The sequence below is a fragment of the Mus pahari genome, chromosome X (genome assembly GCF_900095145.1).
Source record: "Mus pahari chromosome X, PAHARI_EIJ_v1.1, whole genome shotgun sequence".
In the NCBI taxonomy this organism is placed as follows: Eukaryota; Metazoa; Chordata; class Mammalia; order Rodentia; family Muridae; genus Mus; species Mus pahari.
In genome coordinates this window covers 28,048,062-28,062,032 of record NC_034613.1, presented here as the reverse complement: position 1 = coordinate 28,062,032, position 13,971 = coordinate 28,048,062, and the positions used below count along the sequence as shown (strand labels likewise).

Here is a 13,971-nt window from a genome sequence, read left to right as displayed (position 1 = left end):
ACGAATCCAGTCATAGGATCTAGAATGAGAGTCTGCAGGAAACCAACAGCTGGAGTGGGTCTGTTCTCTCTGTATGTGCTTAGAGTCCAGCTTTGTAATGCAATTGTATGAACAAAGTGCATCTTAGCTGTTAATCCTATCTGTATTTACCTCTTCTAATTTTAAAAAGAATCTAAAAGTTGAAGGCCTATCTCTTAGGTTAGTTTTCCTAAGGAGGCTCTTCCTCCTGTGGGTTTAGATAAAATATCTCATTTCTCAAAAAGAGGATAGAGTCCAGTGACCTGAGACAGACAGGGTGTTCTGAGAATTTCTTAGCTGGTATGCTTGGCCAGATATCCAAACATTTTTAAATCAACTCTTTCATCTTTTTAATCAAGTGCAGCCTAAAATAACCAATTTGGCCTGTGGAGGTGACTCATTAGATCAGACTATTTTCTGTGTAAACACTGGGGATCTAGGTTGGAAATATCAGCATCCATTTAAAAGCTGTGCATGGCTGCTGGAGCATGTAACCCCAATGCTGTGGAGGGCGTGGACATAGGGATCACTTGCTGCCCACCAGCCTCACTGCAGGTTCAATGAAGACCCTTTTTTGCAAAGGAATAAGGCAGAGAGTATCCCCTCAGCATCCTCCTCTGGCTTCAGCATGCATAAAGTCTCCCCAACATATAATATACACACAATATCCAATTTGAAGAATTCTGATTCATGCTGCAATACGATAAACCTTGAAGACAGGATGCTAAATAAAACAAGCCAAACTCAAAAAGGCAAATATTGTGTGATTCCATGTATATGATATAACCTAGAATAGACAAACACACAGAGCAGAATAGAGAATAGTGGCTACCAAGGGAAGGGATGAGAGAACAGGAAGTTTGAGTTTGGTGAGGTACAATTTCCATTAAGGATGAGGAACAAGTTCTAGAAGTAGATACTGATAGTGGTTGTAAAACATGGAAAATGCATTGAAGGCTACTGAACTATCTACTCAAAATGATTGGAATAGTCAACTTCATGTTATGTGTATTTTACTATCAGTTCTCAAAATCTCATACCCTATTTCAATACCCCATGGAGGCGGTGCTTACCAGGGTATCATCATTCTGGTCTCCAAACATTTCTTTAAAAATCTTGCCAGGATCAGGAATTGGAGGAAATATAATGATCTTAAGCCTTTAAAAAAAAAAAAAACAGATACTTTTTAGATCTAACCTTCTGGTAAATTAGAGTCTCTCACATAAATACAGCTATATTAAAAATAGGCATGCAAAAGTCACAATATACACTGCGGGGGGGGGGGTACACAACTTTGATCCCAGCACTCAGAGAGGCAGGCAGATCCCTGTGAGTTTGGGGCTAGCCTGGTCGACAGAGCAAGTTTCGGGACAGCCAGAACTGTTACACAGAGAAACCCTGTCTCAGAAAAAAAAATCACAACACACAAGTCACTTTTAGTAAGTTACCTTCTGTAATGGGGTAATAGTAAAAAAGATCTTTAAATGGCATGGGAAATCAGTGTCATAAGAGCACCGAGTCTGGATGGAAATAAGGCACCAACTTAAACAAATTACTTGTAGCACTTAAAAAGTAATGGAGGCCAGGCATGGTGATAAACATCTTTAATCCCAGCACTCAGGAGGCAGAGGTAGGTGGATTGCTGTAAATTTAAGGCTAGTCAGATCTATGTAGTGAGCTCAAGACCAGCCATGGCTGCATAGTGAGGCCCTCTCTCTAAAATAAAATAAAAAAATAAAATAAAATAATGGTGATAATCTTAGCAGACAAGAGGTTTGAGTTTTATAATTTAGAGAATAATCAATATATATAGCTGAGCCTAGAGGCCCAGACTACAATCTTGGTTACTTAGGAGCTTGAGGCAGGAGGGCTGCAAGTTCGAGGTCTAAGTATCTTAGATCCTGTCTTATCAAGTAAGAAATAGGTCAGGGACATGGCTTTGTGGTCATGATGTATGCCTATAGCATGCACAATGGCTTAGGTTCAGTGCTCAGCACTTCCATAAACAAAATCTCTTGAGTTTTTTTTTCTGGAAGGGGGGGTTATGTATTTGCTTTGTGTTTAAACAGCATCTCATGTGGCTCAATGTGTCCACAAACTTGATATGCAGCCAAGACTGACCTTGAACTCTTTTGCCTCTACCTGCCAAGTACTAGGCTTGCAGGCATGTGCTACTTCACAGAGCCAGAATCTGTTAATAACTTTTTCCTTTATTACTTCTCTCCCATGTTTTCTTTAACCCTAGGGATGCACATGCTTGACAAGTGAGCTGCTGCCTAGCCACATCTTCAGGCCTTTCCTCTCCAGCTCTCAACCTTTTCTGTGGGCTTGCCTCACCTCTCAGGGTGTATCTCCAGATGTACCCAATTATTCATCCCTCCTGTATTTCCATCTAAGTGTTTGATTTAGTAATTTAATGCCCAGAGACATGACTCTACACATTATCTCTCCCTTAGAGATCTTCCTTAAACACCAGGTCCATTTATACAGTTGTCTACTGTATACATCTACTTAGATACTTACTAGGCATCTCTAACAATGGGTTAATAACGGAAATCTTCCCCTTTCTCTCAAAGGCAGCTCTGCTTGCAGTTCCTTCCATCTCAGGAAGTGTCACTGACTCTCAGCTATTCAAGACCAAACACTGGGATTGTCCATTTCCCTCATACTTCCATCAGCAAGACTTGTTAATTTGGGCTTTCAAAATATATTCCACATTTATATAACCATTTCTTCCTTTGTCTATGACTAACCTTCATATATATATATATATATATATATATATATATATATATATATATATATACACACATAGCTGAGTTTGAGGCCAGTATGATCTACATAAAGAATCCCAGACCACCCAAGGCAACATTGTGAGACCCTGTCTCAAAAGAAAATAACCAAAATACAGACTGCTTTCATCCTTCCTGTCAGACACTGATGCCCTCTACTAACACATTTGCTTCTATTCTTGTGCAAACCAAGTCTTTAATAGTGACATGATTCTATGCATAATGGTACACTAGACCACACAAATCCCCTGCTTTGTGTGACTATATCAAGGTCCCCTATCATGCCTAGGATAAAAAAAATCTCTGTTTCTTGTCACGCTTTACCTGGTCCTATCTGTTGGCTTCTCCAGCCTCAACTCTGGCTACTCTTCTTTACCCTATCTCTTCCAGCCAAACATGATAAGCTCATATCAGCACCGGAGCCTTTGTACTTCCTTTTTTTCCTCGGTCTGGACAAATATCTGAATGGCCTATGCCTTTATTTTGTGAATCTCTCTTCAAATGATGTTCTTAGAAAGGACTTCCCTGGCCACCGTATGTGAAATGAGTCTTCTATCATTGCCCACCTCCACTTCCTGCCAACCTGACTTCCTGCTATGTATGTGCTCTATCCCCTCTAAACATATAGATGGGGACTGTGTTCTATTCACTGTCATAAGGCTGGTACTTTGAACAGTTTCTAGTATATAAGTAGAAATATAACATATATTGTTGAAATAATGCTAAAACATTGGTTCTGGGTCCAGATCAATTGTTTCTTTCCAGGCTTTAGTGTTTACAGCAAGAGCAATAAATAAATATAAATATAAATATACTCTATACTGGTAAAGAGAAATAAAACATCCTTTCTCCCTTTTGACACCCAACCTCACAGAGCTGAAGGAGGCCTTTAGTTCAGTGTGTAGCTGAGCATAGTTAAATTTCTCCTTGCCCTCACCTCCCAAGTGTTCAGATTACAGGTATGCACCACCCTGCACTTTAATAAAAGCACTCTTAAGAATAAGTAGTACATGTTAGTGATAATCTGGTAGAATTCTTTCCTGTGGCATAGACTAGCAGCCTGCTTTTCATTACCGCTTTTCATTTCAATAACAATAGATTTCATTTCTTATTTTCTTTTCCTTGGTTGGCGTTGGACATTGAACCAGAGACTCAAACATGCTATGTATCCTACCACTGAGCTGCACTCCCAACTTCTTTTTGTTTTTTTTATCTGTGCTTGAAGTTTGAGGAGCAGGGCACACATGTGGGTGAACATGCCATTATGTACATAAGAGAGGTCAGATGACAATGTTGTGGAAATGGTTATTTCCTAAAACATTTACATGGGTTCCAGGGATGAAACTTACATCACCAAGATTATTCTGTAAGTACCTCTACCCAATGAGATGTTTTGCTAAGTGCCTAAAGCCCTATTTCAAAAAGTTCATTCCAAGAGTTATCAACTAGCTGCTGATAATCGAGATATTGATAAGAGTCAATGAACAAAACACAAGGTCTATTTTTAGCAATGTGAAACAGGGAGCCATGCCCACACAGTGCTGTAGGAAACTCATTTGATGCTTCCTTTACCACAAAAAAGAACACACCAATGCTTTGTCCGTCAATTTCAGCAAAAGTCACATATGATGATAAATTCGAAAGAAAAATTTGAGGCAAGCACAATATAAATGAAGAATAACAGGCATGAAGAATAACAGGCACGGTACCGAAGCTAGCAGGAACTGTGAAGTCTACCTGAGCGGGTGGCTTACCTTTTCAGGTAAAAAAGGAGGATTATGACTGCCACTGCGACAAAGACTGGAATGATGAGTAACATGGTGGTGTAGAAGGTGGAGTTTCGCTCCTTACCTACAGAAGGAAGCATGGAGATGTGAGAACTAAAAACACATTTTTTGTGTGTGATAAATCAGGAACAGTTCTACTTAGTAGTGAGATCACAGATATTTCTTTCCTATGCCTCAAACCATTTTTCCTCAAACTCTTCATTTATCCTATAATAGTTTGAAAAAGTCTTCTGCTCTGGCGTCCGAGCTTTCTAGATGAGTGAATACCTTAAGGATTGTCTGCAACCAGGACCTCTGAATTTGTTTTAGACTGTATTAAATAAAAGATTTCATATCTATTCACAGTGGCTGTCCTTTCTTACTCTTTACCTAAAGATGCATTATTGTACTTCCTTACTGCCCACTATTGCTTACTTAAGTAAATCCTAACAAGCACCATCTCTATGATTCCTAAAGAGTGCCTCCCCTATGAATCTGGTACCATTCAGTACTCACATGCTTATCTCGGAGCTATTCTATCTGTCAATATTATCTCAGCTCTATTCAGGAGATAAAGCTCAGGCAGACTTAAAATATAGATCCATCTAATTACAAATTTCAGCTTTCTACAGCTAACACATGGAAGGCTATTTATCCATTTCTACGTTCATATTTCCCACAAGGACATGAGTATCTCAAAAGTATCTTCAGGTTCTAATGTCCTTGTTTAGGGAGCTTCTAAAATGACCCCAAATGATTCCTGCCTCCTAATGATTATACTCTTATATAATTCCTCTTCTTGACATGGGCTACACTAATTGACTCCCTTCTAAATAACAGAAATAGCACCAGTGATGGTCTCTTATGCCCAAGATAAGTGATGATGAACTATGGTTTTTGTAAGGCTATTCTCTTACATACCCTTTCTTGCTAGGATTGTTCAATTGAGGAAGCAGATTTCTATGTCAGAAAGGAGCCCTGTGGAGTGGCCTAAGGGGACAAGGAACTAAAAAATATATTTGTATTAGTTTCCTACTACAGCAGATTATAGATACTTGAAGAAAAGTTTTTTTTCACAGTCCTGGAGGAAAGAAGTTCAAAATCAAGATACTGGCAAGGAAGGCCATGTTTCCTCTGAAGGCTCTAGAAAATAATCTTCCACCTTTTTCCAGCTTCTGGTGGCTCCTACTATCTTTGGGATTTCTTAGTTGTGACTGCCTTACTCCAGTATCTTCATCTGACCTTCCCCCTAGTGTTTCTCTATGTAATCTCTTCTTCTTTTTCCCCTTTGGTACACCTAGAAATGGACTCTCTAGCCTTGGTCAAGCCTTTGGCTTAGATGAGATTACAGTACCACCCATACTCCTGATGCAACTTTAGGAGGCGTCTACCTAAACCATGCCATTCTCCTTACATGGAGAAACCAGGAGATGGCAAGTGTCTGCTATTGTAAGCTGTTAAACTTTGGTTCACTTGGTTGTTTTTCTGTATTTTTTTCTTGAGACAGAGTCTCACATAAGACTCCAGGCTGATCCATCATACAGCCATGCCTGGCCTCAAAACTTATGCCAACTGTCTTGGCTCTTGAGTCTTGGAATTACTGGTATTAGCCACCATTCCTAGATAATGTGTTGGTGTGCTTGGCTATGCAACAACAGATTAATAATGCAACCATGCCTGACACAGAGCTTATTCAGTCTCTTGATGAATATGGAATTACATTACTCAGAAACCCATTTCTGACTATGTTTAACAGCTGTTCAAAGGCTTATGTTGATTCTATATTGCCCCTAGTGGCCAAAAAAGCAAATTTCCTCTTCTACCCAGCAATGCTTTAAATATAAGAACTCAACAGCTAAGCCTTCTCAAGGTAACTTTATGTACCATTTCTTATCAATTTTGAGTCATTAGCTTTTCACCTTTCAATACAGATTCCAGTCAGCCATATGACTTCTACAATGTGATGCTCCACACAAAGTTTGAGAAAGGAGCTGCCACATACTTTGTGTGTTTGTGTGTTTACATGTGCAAGTGCAAACCAGACTTAAAGTCAGATGCTTTTCTACCATTCTTGCTGCCATTGTTGTTTGATTGGTTTTGGTTTTTCGAGACAGGGTTTTTCTGCCTGCCTCTGCCTCCCAAGTGTTGGGATTAAAGGTGTGTACCACCATCACCCAGCTTTTTTATTTTTTTATCTTTTTTACCCCACCCTGAAACACTGTCTTAACCTGTGAGCTGCACCAGCACTGCTATCCAATATTGCGCATGCATTTTCCCTGGCACCCCACTCCACAACTCAAACAGGTAGCTCCCATCCTTTATTTTGAGTATGGCTTGCTCAGTACAGCCACTACCTTCATTTTCAAACCTACATTCAGGCTTATCTCTATTAAATAACACCAAGCTCACTGCTACTTTCCTGAGTCCATTAACCAGCATACAGGACAGTCCTTTGGCATGAGTCAACTTGAAAATTGGATGATGCCTGCTTTCTGTGTTTTTGTTTGCCTTGCTGATAAACATGGGGATGGAGCAGAGGTGAGGATAACACCCTGTGGAACTGTATGTTGTCTATTAACCCTTGCTGATGTTACAGCAATTGAACGCAGAAGAAATGCTTATTTTAAATACTCTCTGGCATCAAAAAAAGAATGGCAGCCCCTTTCCCAAACTATTTTAGGTTTCAACTTAGTTTTCTACCATCAGTGGTTTACACCGTAATGATATTGTACTCTCTTACCTATACTCTGTGCTTCACTCCAATCACTCCACAGTTTGTTGTCATCAAAGCATAACTTGTTTGTTTTGACTCTTACTCTGACTGTGTAGACAGTGTCGGCAAGAACACCAGGGAATAGGAAACAACTTGCACCCTTAGATATAAAATGCACAAAAAAACATTACCAGTTTATTCTCTCTAGCTCTGCTGTTGAGTTATAACATGATTATTGGCCAAATTCTGTGTGGGATTAAGACTTAGATTACAGTTCCAATTATCTGACTCTGACTCCCAAAAAGCACTGGCAATAGCCTCTAGAACAAAATAGTTTTCTTTTTACCACACCAAGCATTTCAAATTTACACTGTGCCTGACCTGTCCCACCCCGAGTTACTTGATGTTCAAGCCCAAACAGCCAAAGCTGAATTGACTGACCTCCGTGTTTCTATCAGATTCGGAATTCTGGCATTTGTCCTCTTCAACCTTGAAAAAAAAGTTCCAAATTAAAAAAAAAAAAGTTTACATCTTTAGCCATTTCTAACAAGGTTTCCTTGCATCCTATTAAAAGACCATGCAGACTAAAGAGATGGCTCAGGAGCTACGAGCATGCGCTGCTCTTCCAGAGGACCTGAGTTTGATCCCAAGCATTCATGTCAGGCCGGTCACAATCACCTATAACTCCAGTTCCAGGAAAATAGATGTATATTTGAGTTTTTTCAAAAATAGTAAAAAATTAATCAAGCAAAAATGTTGCTTAGTCTTAATAGTCAAACTGCTGTCAAATAAATATTTTTTTTAAAAAATGTTTAATGTTTTAATTTTAGTTTGTGTGTGCTGGTGTTTTACCCACATGTGTGTCTGTGTGAGGATGTTGTAACTCTTTGCAATTGGAGTCACAGACAGTTGTGAGCTGTAATGCTGGGAATTGAATCTTTGGAATCGTCTTTTGGAAAAGCAGCCAGTGCTCTTAACCACTGAGCTAGCTCTCCAGCCCTTAAGCAAAAATCTTAATCGCAGGCTTGTGTCTTTAACTACTGGAGACCACCCTAGTATTCCTCTTAATAGTAGTAACGGTCATTTTTCAACTGTCAAGAATGTGCTACAAAGATATTTCTCTAAGGGCTTCTTATGTGGTAGCTCATAATAATAACCCATAAGATTAGTATTATTGGAACTTACATTTTGAGAAACTAAGGCCAAAGAAACATTAAGTAACTTTCACACAGCTTATAAGTCAGAGTGACCTCAAAGGTCAGTCAGTCTCTGTCTCTTCAACTTGGACTAAGATTACTTACACAAATCATCATTAAATAAGAACTAGGTCTCTAGCTCAGCAATAGAACACTTTGTATGCTTGAGGTCTTAGGTTCAATCCCCAGTAGTTAAAAAAAACACTAAAGTATTGTTGAATTAAGTTATATAAGTGCCACACACACAACATACATATTTTATATACTATATAACATATAATAAAATATGTAGTATATAACAATATATAATTATGTTATTCAAATATTGTATTATATATGTATTATATATTATAGAGATAACATATTATATCATATTATACATATATAATAATGTATAAGATATATTATATAATATTTACATATATATGTATACACACACATATAAAACTTCTGAACTAAAGAAAACACATACATCATGGATGTTATACACGTAAATTAGACTACAGTCTACTTGGAATTATTACGTTCATGTGTTTGAGTTTAATTCTTTTTTTAAGCAGATGTTCACCAGCTGCTTCCTCCCTAAATGTCACCAGCTCTTTGTGTGCTAATTCTGAGCTTTGCTGATTAGACCCTTCTTTTTCTTTCTGAAAGACTTCTTGAGTTGTTTGTTGGAACTGCAGTGTGGGTGATGGGTAAACTGGATCATGAACATGTACTATGACACTGGGGTATTGTCAGAAGGAACTGAGAACAGTATTGTGAATAAGGTAGGAATTGTTTTCTTATACACCACCCCTTCCCTGAATACTGTCTACCTGGTGCCCTGTGTTCTTGTTTTCCTCCTCTTAACTGTATTAGCAGCTGCTGATCCATACATGAGGATCAGCAGCTGCTAATACATACAGTGGAAGGAGACCAAATCACAATGATTTGCTGACTATGGCATTTGTATGTTTGGGAAATGGTCCAGGAAAAAAGTGACATCAGCCTGCAGCTTGATCTTTCAAGAGGCACTTGACACTTGTGATTTCTCAGCAGGCCAGTGGTTCCAGAAATAGGACACTGACGCCACCTGCATGGCCTTTTCTCTGCCTCTGTATGAACAAAATATTAAAACAATAGTCTTTCCTCATCCTGTTGGCCTTCTAGCTCTTCAAAAATGCCGGTATGGAACATTTAGTGGATTGTATTAAGTTCTAAAATAAGTAGTGGTATGTTGTAGTCTTTGATCTATATTTAAAAGTTCCTTTGGCAGGGGCTGAAGAGGTGGCTCGGCCATTAAGTGCATTGATTGCTCTTCCTAAGGAGCTGAGTTCAATTTCCAGCAACCACGTGGTAGCTCACAACCATCTGTAACTCCAGTTGCAAGGGCTCTGACACCGTCACACAGACATAACTGCAGGCAAAATAAAATAAAAATAAAATGTAAAATAAAAATAAGTAAATTGCTTAATCTGTATGGTGGTTGTACACACCTTTAATTCCAGCACTCATGAGGTAGAGGCAAAGGCAGGCAGATCCCTGAGTTCAAGACTAGTCTAATCTACAGAGGGAGTTCCAGGACAGCCAGGGCTACACAGAGAAAAACAAAAAACAAAAAATAAAGAGAATTTTGCTTAAATCTTTTTTTAGTTTTTATTTTATCCATGAGCATTTTGTTTGCACGTATGCTACATGGTGCCTGCAAAGGCCAGAAGATGGCATCGAATCACTGGAACTAGACATATAGCCATGTGGGTTCTTAGAATCAGAAACCTTCCAGAAAACCATCCAGTGCTCTTAACTACTAAGCCCTTTCTCCAGCCCCTTTTGCTTAAATCCCGATTCTATCTTTTACCAGAAATATGGCCTTTGGGGTAACTACAATTACAGGGATCAAATGACATGACATAAATAGTTCCCTGGGCTTGGGTTTCTAATCGAGAGATTAGTGATTTCTAAATGAGAGAATTAAGAGAAAGTGCTTACTAATATACCTACTAAATAGTCACCATTATGAACATATACGTTGTTGCTAGTACCAAGAACAGAACAAAGTTGACACTAACTGATGCCTACTGTGTACTTTCAGTGGAGAGAAGAGGCATTAAGTGTGATCAAGTTTGAAATGGCAGCGGAATTGAGGAGCTAAATGAGTCGAGAGAAGCAGTACATGTTTCTGCAGTTCACACAGAAGCACCAGGGAAGAGATCAGCCTGGAGGGATCAAAATAGTCACTTTGTTGTCGATCTAAACCTCCCCCTTCTCCACACAGGCATCATTTCGCTTTGCATGGGAACACCACGCTTTCTAACACTAACAAAGGGTGTATACACTACACAGTTTGATTTGCAAACACCCTGAAGGGCTCTGTTCTACTGTGGAGCAGGGCACTCCCTGTGGAGTTCAAGAATGTCAACAACTAACTTATTTTACTGAGCATTTTAAGTGCTCCATGATGATCTAAAACAACTAGACCCAGAAAGTTTATCCATGTGCAAGATACTGGGTTCCTTTAAACACCAATGTAAGGTGCTTTAATATGGAACTTGTAAAGGAACCAGGCAGGTAGCAAATAAAAGTGAATGGTACTTTCCCTGTGGTCTCAAGGCGCCACCTTATGGAAATATACAGTTAGAATGGTCTGATTTCAAATTTGCACCTGGGATAGATTTTAGCTATTGCATTTAGTGTGTGTGTGTGTGTGTGTGTGTGTGTGTGTGTGTGTGTATGTGTGTGTATAATACATGTGTGCACATGTATACATGTATACTCATGTGCATTTAGGTGTATGACTCCTATGGCACATTTGAAGGGGAAAACCTGCAGTTCTCTTCTACCCATGTAGGTCCCAGAGACTGATCTCTGGTCATCAGGCTTGGTTGGCTGCAAACCTCTTTACCCACTGAGCTATCACACCAGCTGACCCCACTTCTCCCAATTCAAATGTAGTAAGCAAAGAAACAAAATCGCACAAGAATCGATGGAGCTTAAAAAATGAACAATGGGACTGATGCCCTAAGGTTACACCATATTCTGGTGAAGGTCCCACAGAGACTTCTAACTTGCCTGTTTTGCATTGGTTTTTGGACAGCAGACATATGTGTGATCCAACAAACTGACTATTCCAATTTGACTGCATTCCTTGCCACAAACTCCTCGAAAACTGCCTAGGCCTTACATGCCTGCATGGTTTTATCTCTGCCTATTGTGTAAATATCTTTCCTACCATATTTTGGCCATACCTGCCCACTCTGTCTTCACATTGCTCGTTTCAAGCTCATTCTTAACTCTGTGTTTTGTTTTATTGTTTGAAGCGGCTGTCCCTTCTGACCCCAGTTCCCCAGATAGGTAGCAAGCTCCTGCTCAGCACTCTGTTCTCATCTCAAATGTCATTAGTTCCTGTGACTTCCCTCCCTCTTATTTCCTCATGCACTTCTTCTAGTCACTCTACTTACCAGCCCGTTTGATTTTTGTCATAACATATACACTGATAAATCAGTTTACACTTACCTGTTTTCTAATTGGCAATCTTTGTGAAGAAAAAAAAAGAGAAACATGTTTGTCAGCTGTCACTGTCTAATAGCTGTAGTGAGTGAAAGTGTCTATGACATGGCAGACAATGGCAATGTTTTAAGCAACATAAACCCTGCAGCCAACACTACTATAAACCATCAAAACTTGCAACATGCCTTTTTTTTAAAAAAAATTATAATCATTATCTCTCACAAATGTTAAGAGTTACTCATTATTATTTTAATGTAAGAAGTTCAAGTGAAAGAAAATACTCCAAGAAAAACTATGATCTAACAAAACCTACCTCTAAAATATTATGTCGGTCAGTTTGAGTATTATTGACTTCCACTTCATAAGTTAAGCATCTGCTTCTAAAATTCTGTGGATTCTTCCACTGCACTAATAAGGCACCATTTTTGAGGAGAAGATGTTTAATATGTGGAGGATCAGGTTTCACTGAAAGATAGAAGAAAGCAAATTAGTTTCTACATGTTTATTTAATTACATGTATATAAGATGTGATTATATATGTAAACTCGATAATAAAGGTTCACAAAGTTAAATCAAAATAGGGCTGATGGCTTTTAATGGCTTCACATGATCTGATATAGAGTTTGAGAATTTCTGATTAGCCACAATTAGCAGAGGAAGTGTATTTAAATCTGCCCAGTAAAATGGATTTCAGGAGAGTCTTTGGGGTTATCTGGTAAATGACATGAACTCTGATCTGAGTATAGTCAGAAACTGATCAAGGTAGAATCAGGACATCTAGCTGCCACACAGAGTATAAAGATCCAGATGTGCTTCCTCCACACATGCAACAAAATATGATGTATAAGAGGCTTCTGTAAAAGAAGAAAAGGCTATGAATTTGATAGGGAGCATAAAAAGGAACATGGCTGAGAGTGGGAGGAGAAGAGGGAAGGTGGAAATGATGTAAATATATTTAAATTTTAAATACTGCAAAATAAAACCATCTCCCCACACTGTAAAAAAAAAAAAAAAAAAAAAGGTTTCTGTAGCTCTCCCTCACCAATGCTAACCCAAGACCACAATCTAAAAAGTACCCTGGTCTCTATTACAAGCTATACCATAACTGTGCTTTGAGAACATTGTTAAGAGAAACATGCCAATCTAAGAAATTGCTGCGCTTCTACTCATGTAAAACGCTACAGTAGCTATAGACAAACAGAAAACAGAAAGGTGCTGCCTAGGGCTGAAGGGAGGCAGCATTAGTGTTTTTACTACAGAACCAGGCAGAATTTCACTTTTGCATGATGAAAAACTCATAGATGCTAGGTGGTGGCGGCACACACCTTTAATCCCAGCACTCAGCAGGCAGAGGCAGGCAGATCTCTGAGCTGCAGGCCAGCCAGAAATATACATGAAAACAAACAACAACAAAAAGAAAAAAGAAAGATTTGTAAAGGTCTGCTACACAACAATATGAATATATTTAACACTACTGTACTTACAACCCCAATTAAGGATAAAATATTTTTTAAAGTATTAGCCTGGTGAGTTTACTTTTGTGGAGGTGAACAATGCTTAAGAGTAAGGATCAGAAGATAATGGGCAAAAACGGAAAACATGGACAGGTCATCTTCTTGTCATGAAGAATTATTCTTTATATCACCATTAATTCCAGAAAGAACAGTAATAATAAACCTTAAAACCCTACCTAAGATAGTTTGCCAAACAAACAAGAGGGAAATGAAGGGCTTTTCTCCAGCCAATTCCATGTGATAAACTATCCTGACATCATTCTCTTGGCCTACAAGCCAGGCTGCCTTTGGTCCCCCGATACAGTTGACTTCCAAGACTATCTGGAGGAATGATAAGCAGTGTTCTGCTTACAGATTTAGAGAAGCCTTTGTCAAATTATCTCTCTCTCTCTCTCTCTCTCTCTCTCTCTCTCTCTCTCTCTCTTTTTTTTATAACATCCACTTGGCATTTCTGCTTGTGGACGTTGTACATCGTGGTGCGNA

At 38.9% G+C, this 13,971-nt stretch overlaps 1 protein-coding gene across 1 annotated transcript in view; it reads right to left on the bottom strand.

The window, feature by feature from the left end:
• The window catches only part of Il13ra1 (interleukin 13 receptor subunit alpha 1), a 60,216-nt gene that overhangs the window by 14,543 nt on the left and 31,702 nt on the right, over positions 1-13,971 (bottom strand). Inside the window, exons 6-10 of the mRNA XM_021188117.2 lie at positions 12,288-12,439; positions 7,731-7,778; positions 7,317-7,449; positions 4,565-4,661; positions 1,092-1,176 (exon numbers count right to left, since the gene is read on the bottom strand). Coding sequence (XP_021043776.1) covers positions 1,092-1,176; positions 4,565-4,661; positions 7,317-7,449; positions 7,731-7,778; positions 12,288-12,439 — 515 coding nt within the window. The remainder of the gene's footprint in view (positions 1-1,091; positions 1,177-4,564; positions 4,662-7,316; positions 7,450-7,730; positions 7,779-12,287; positions 12,440-13,971) is intronic.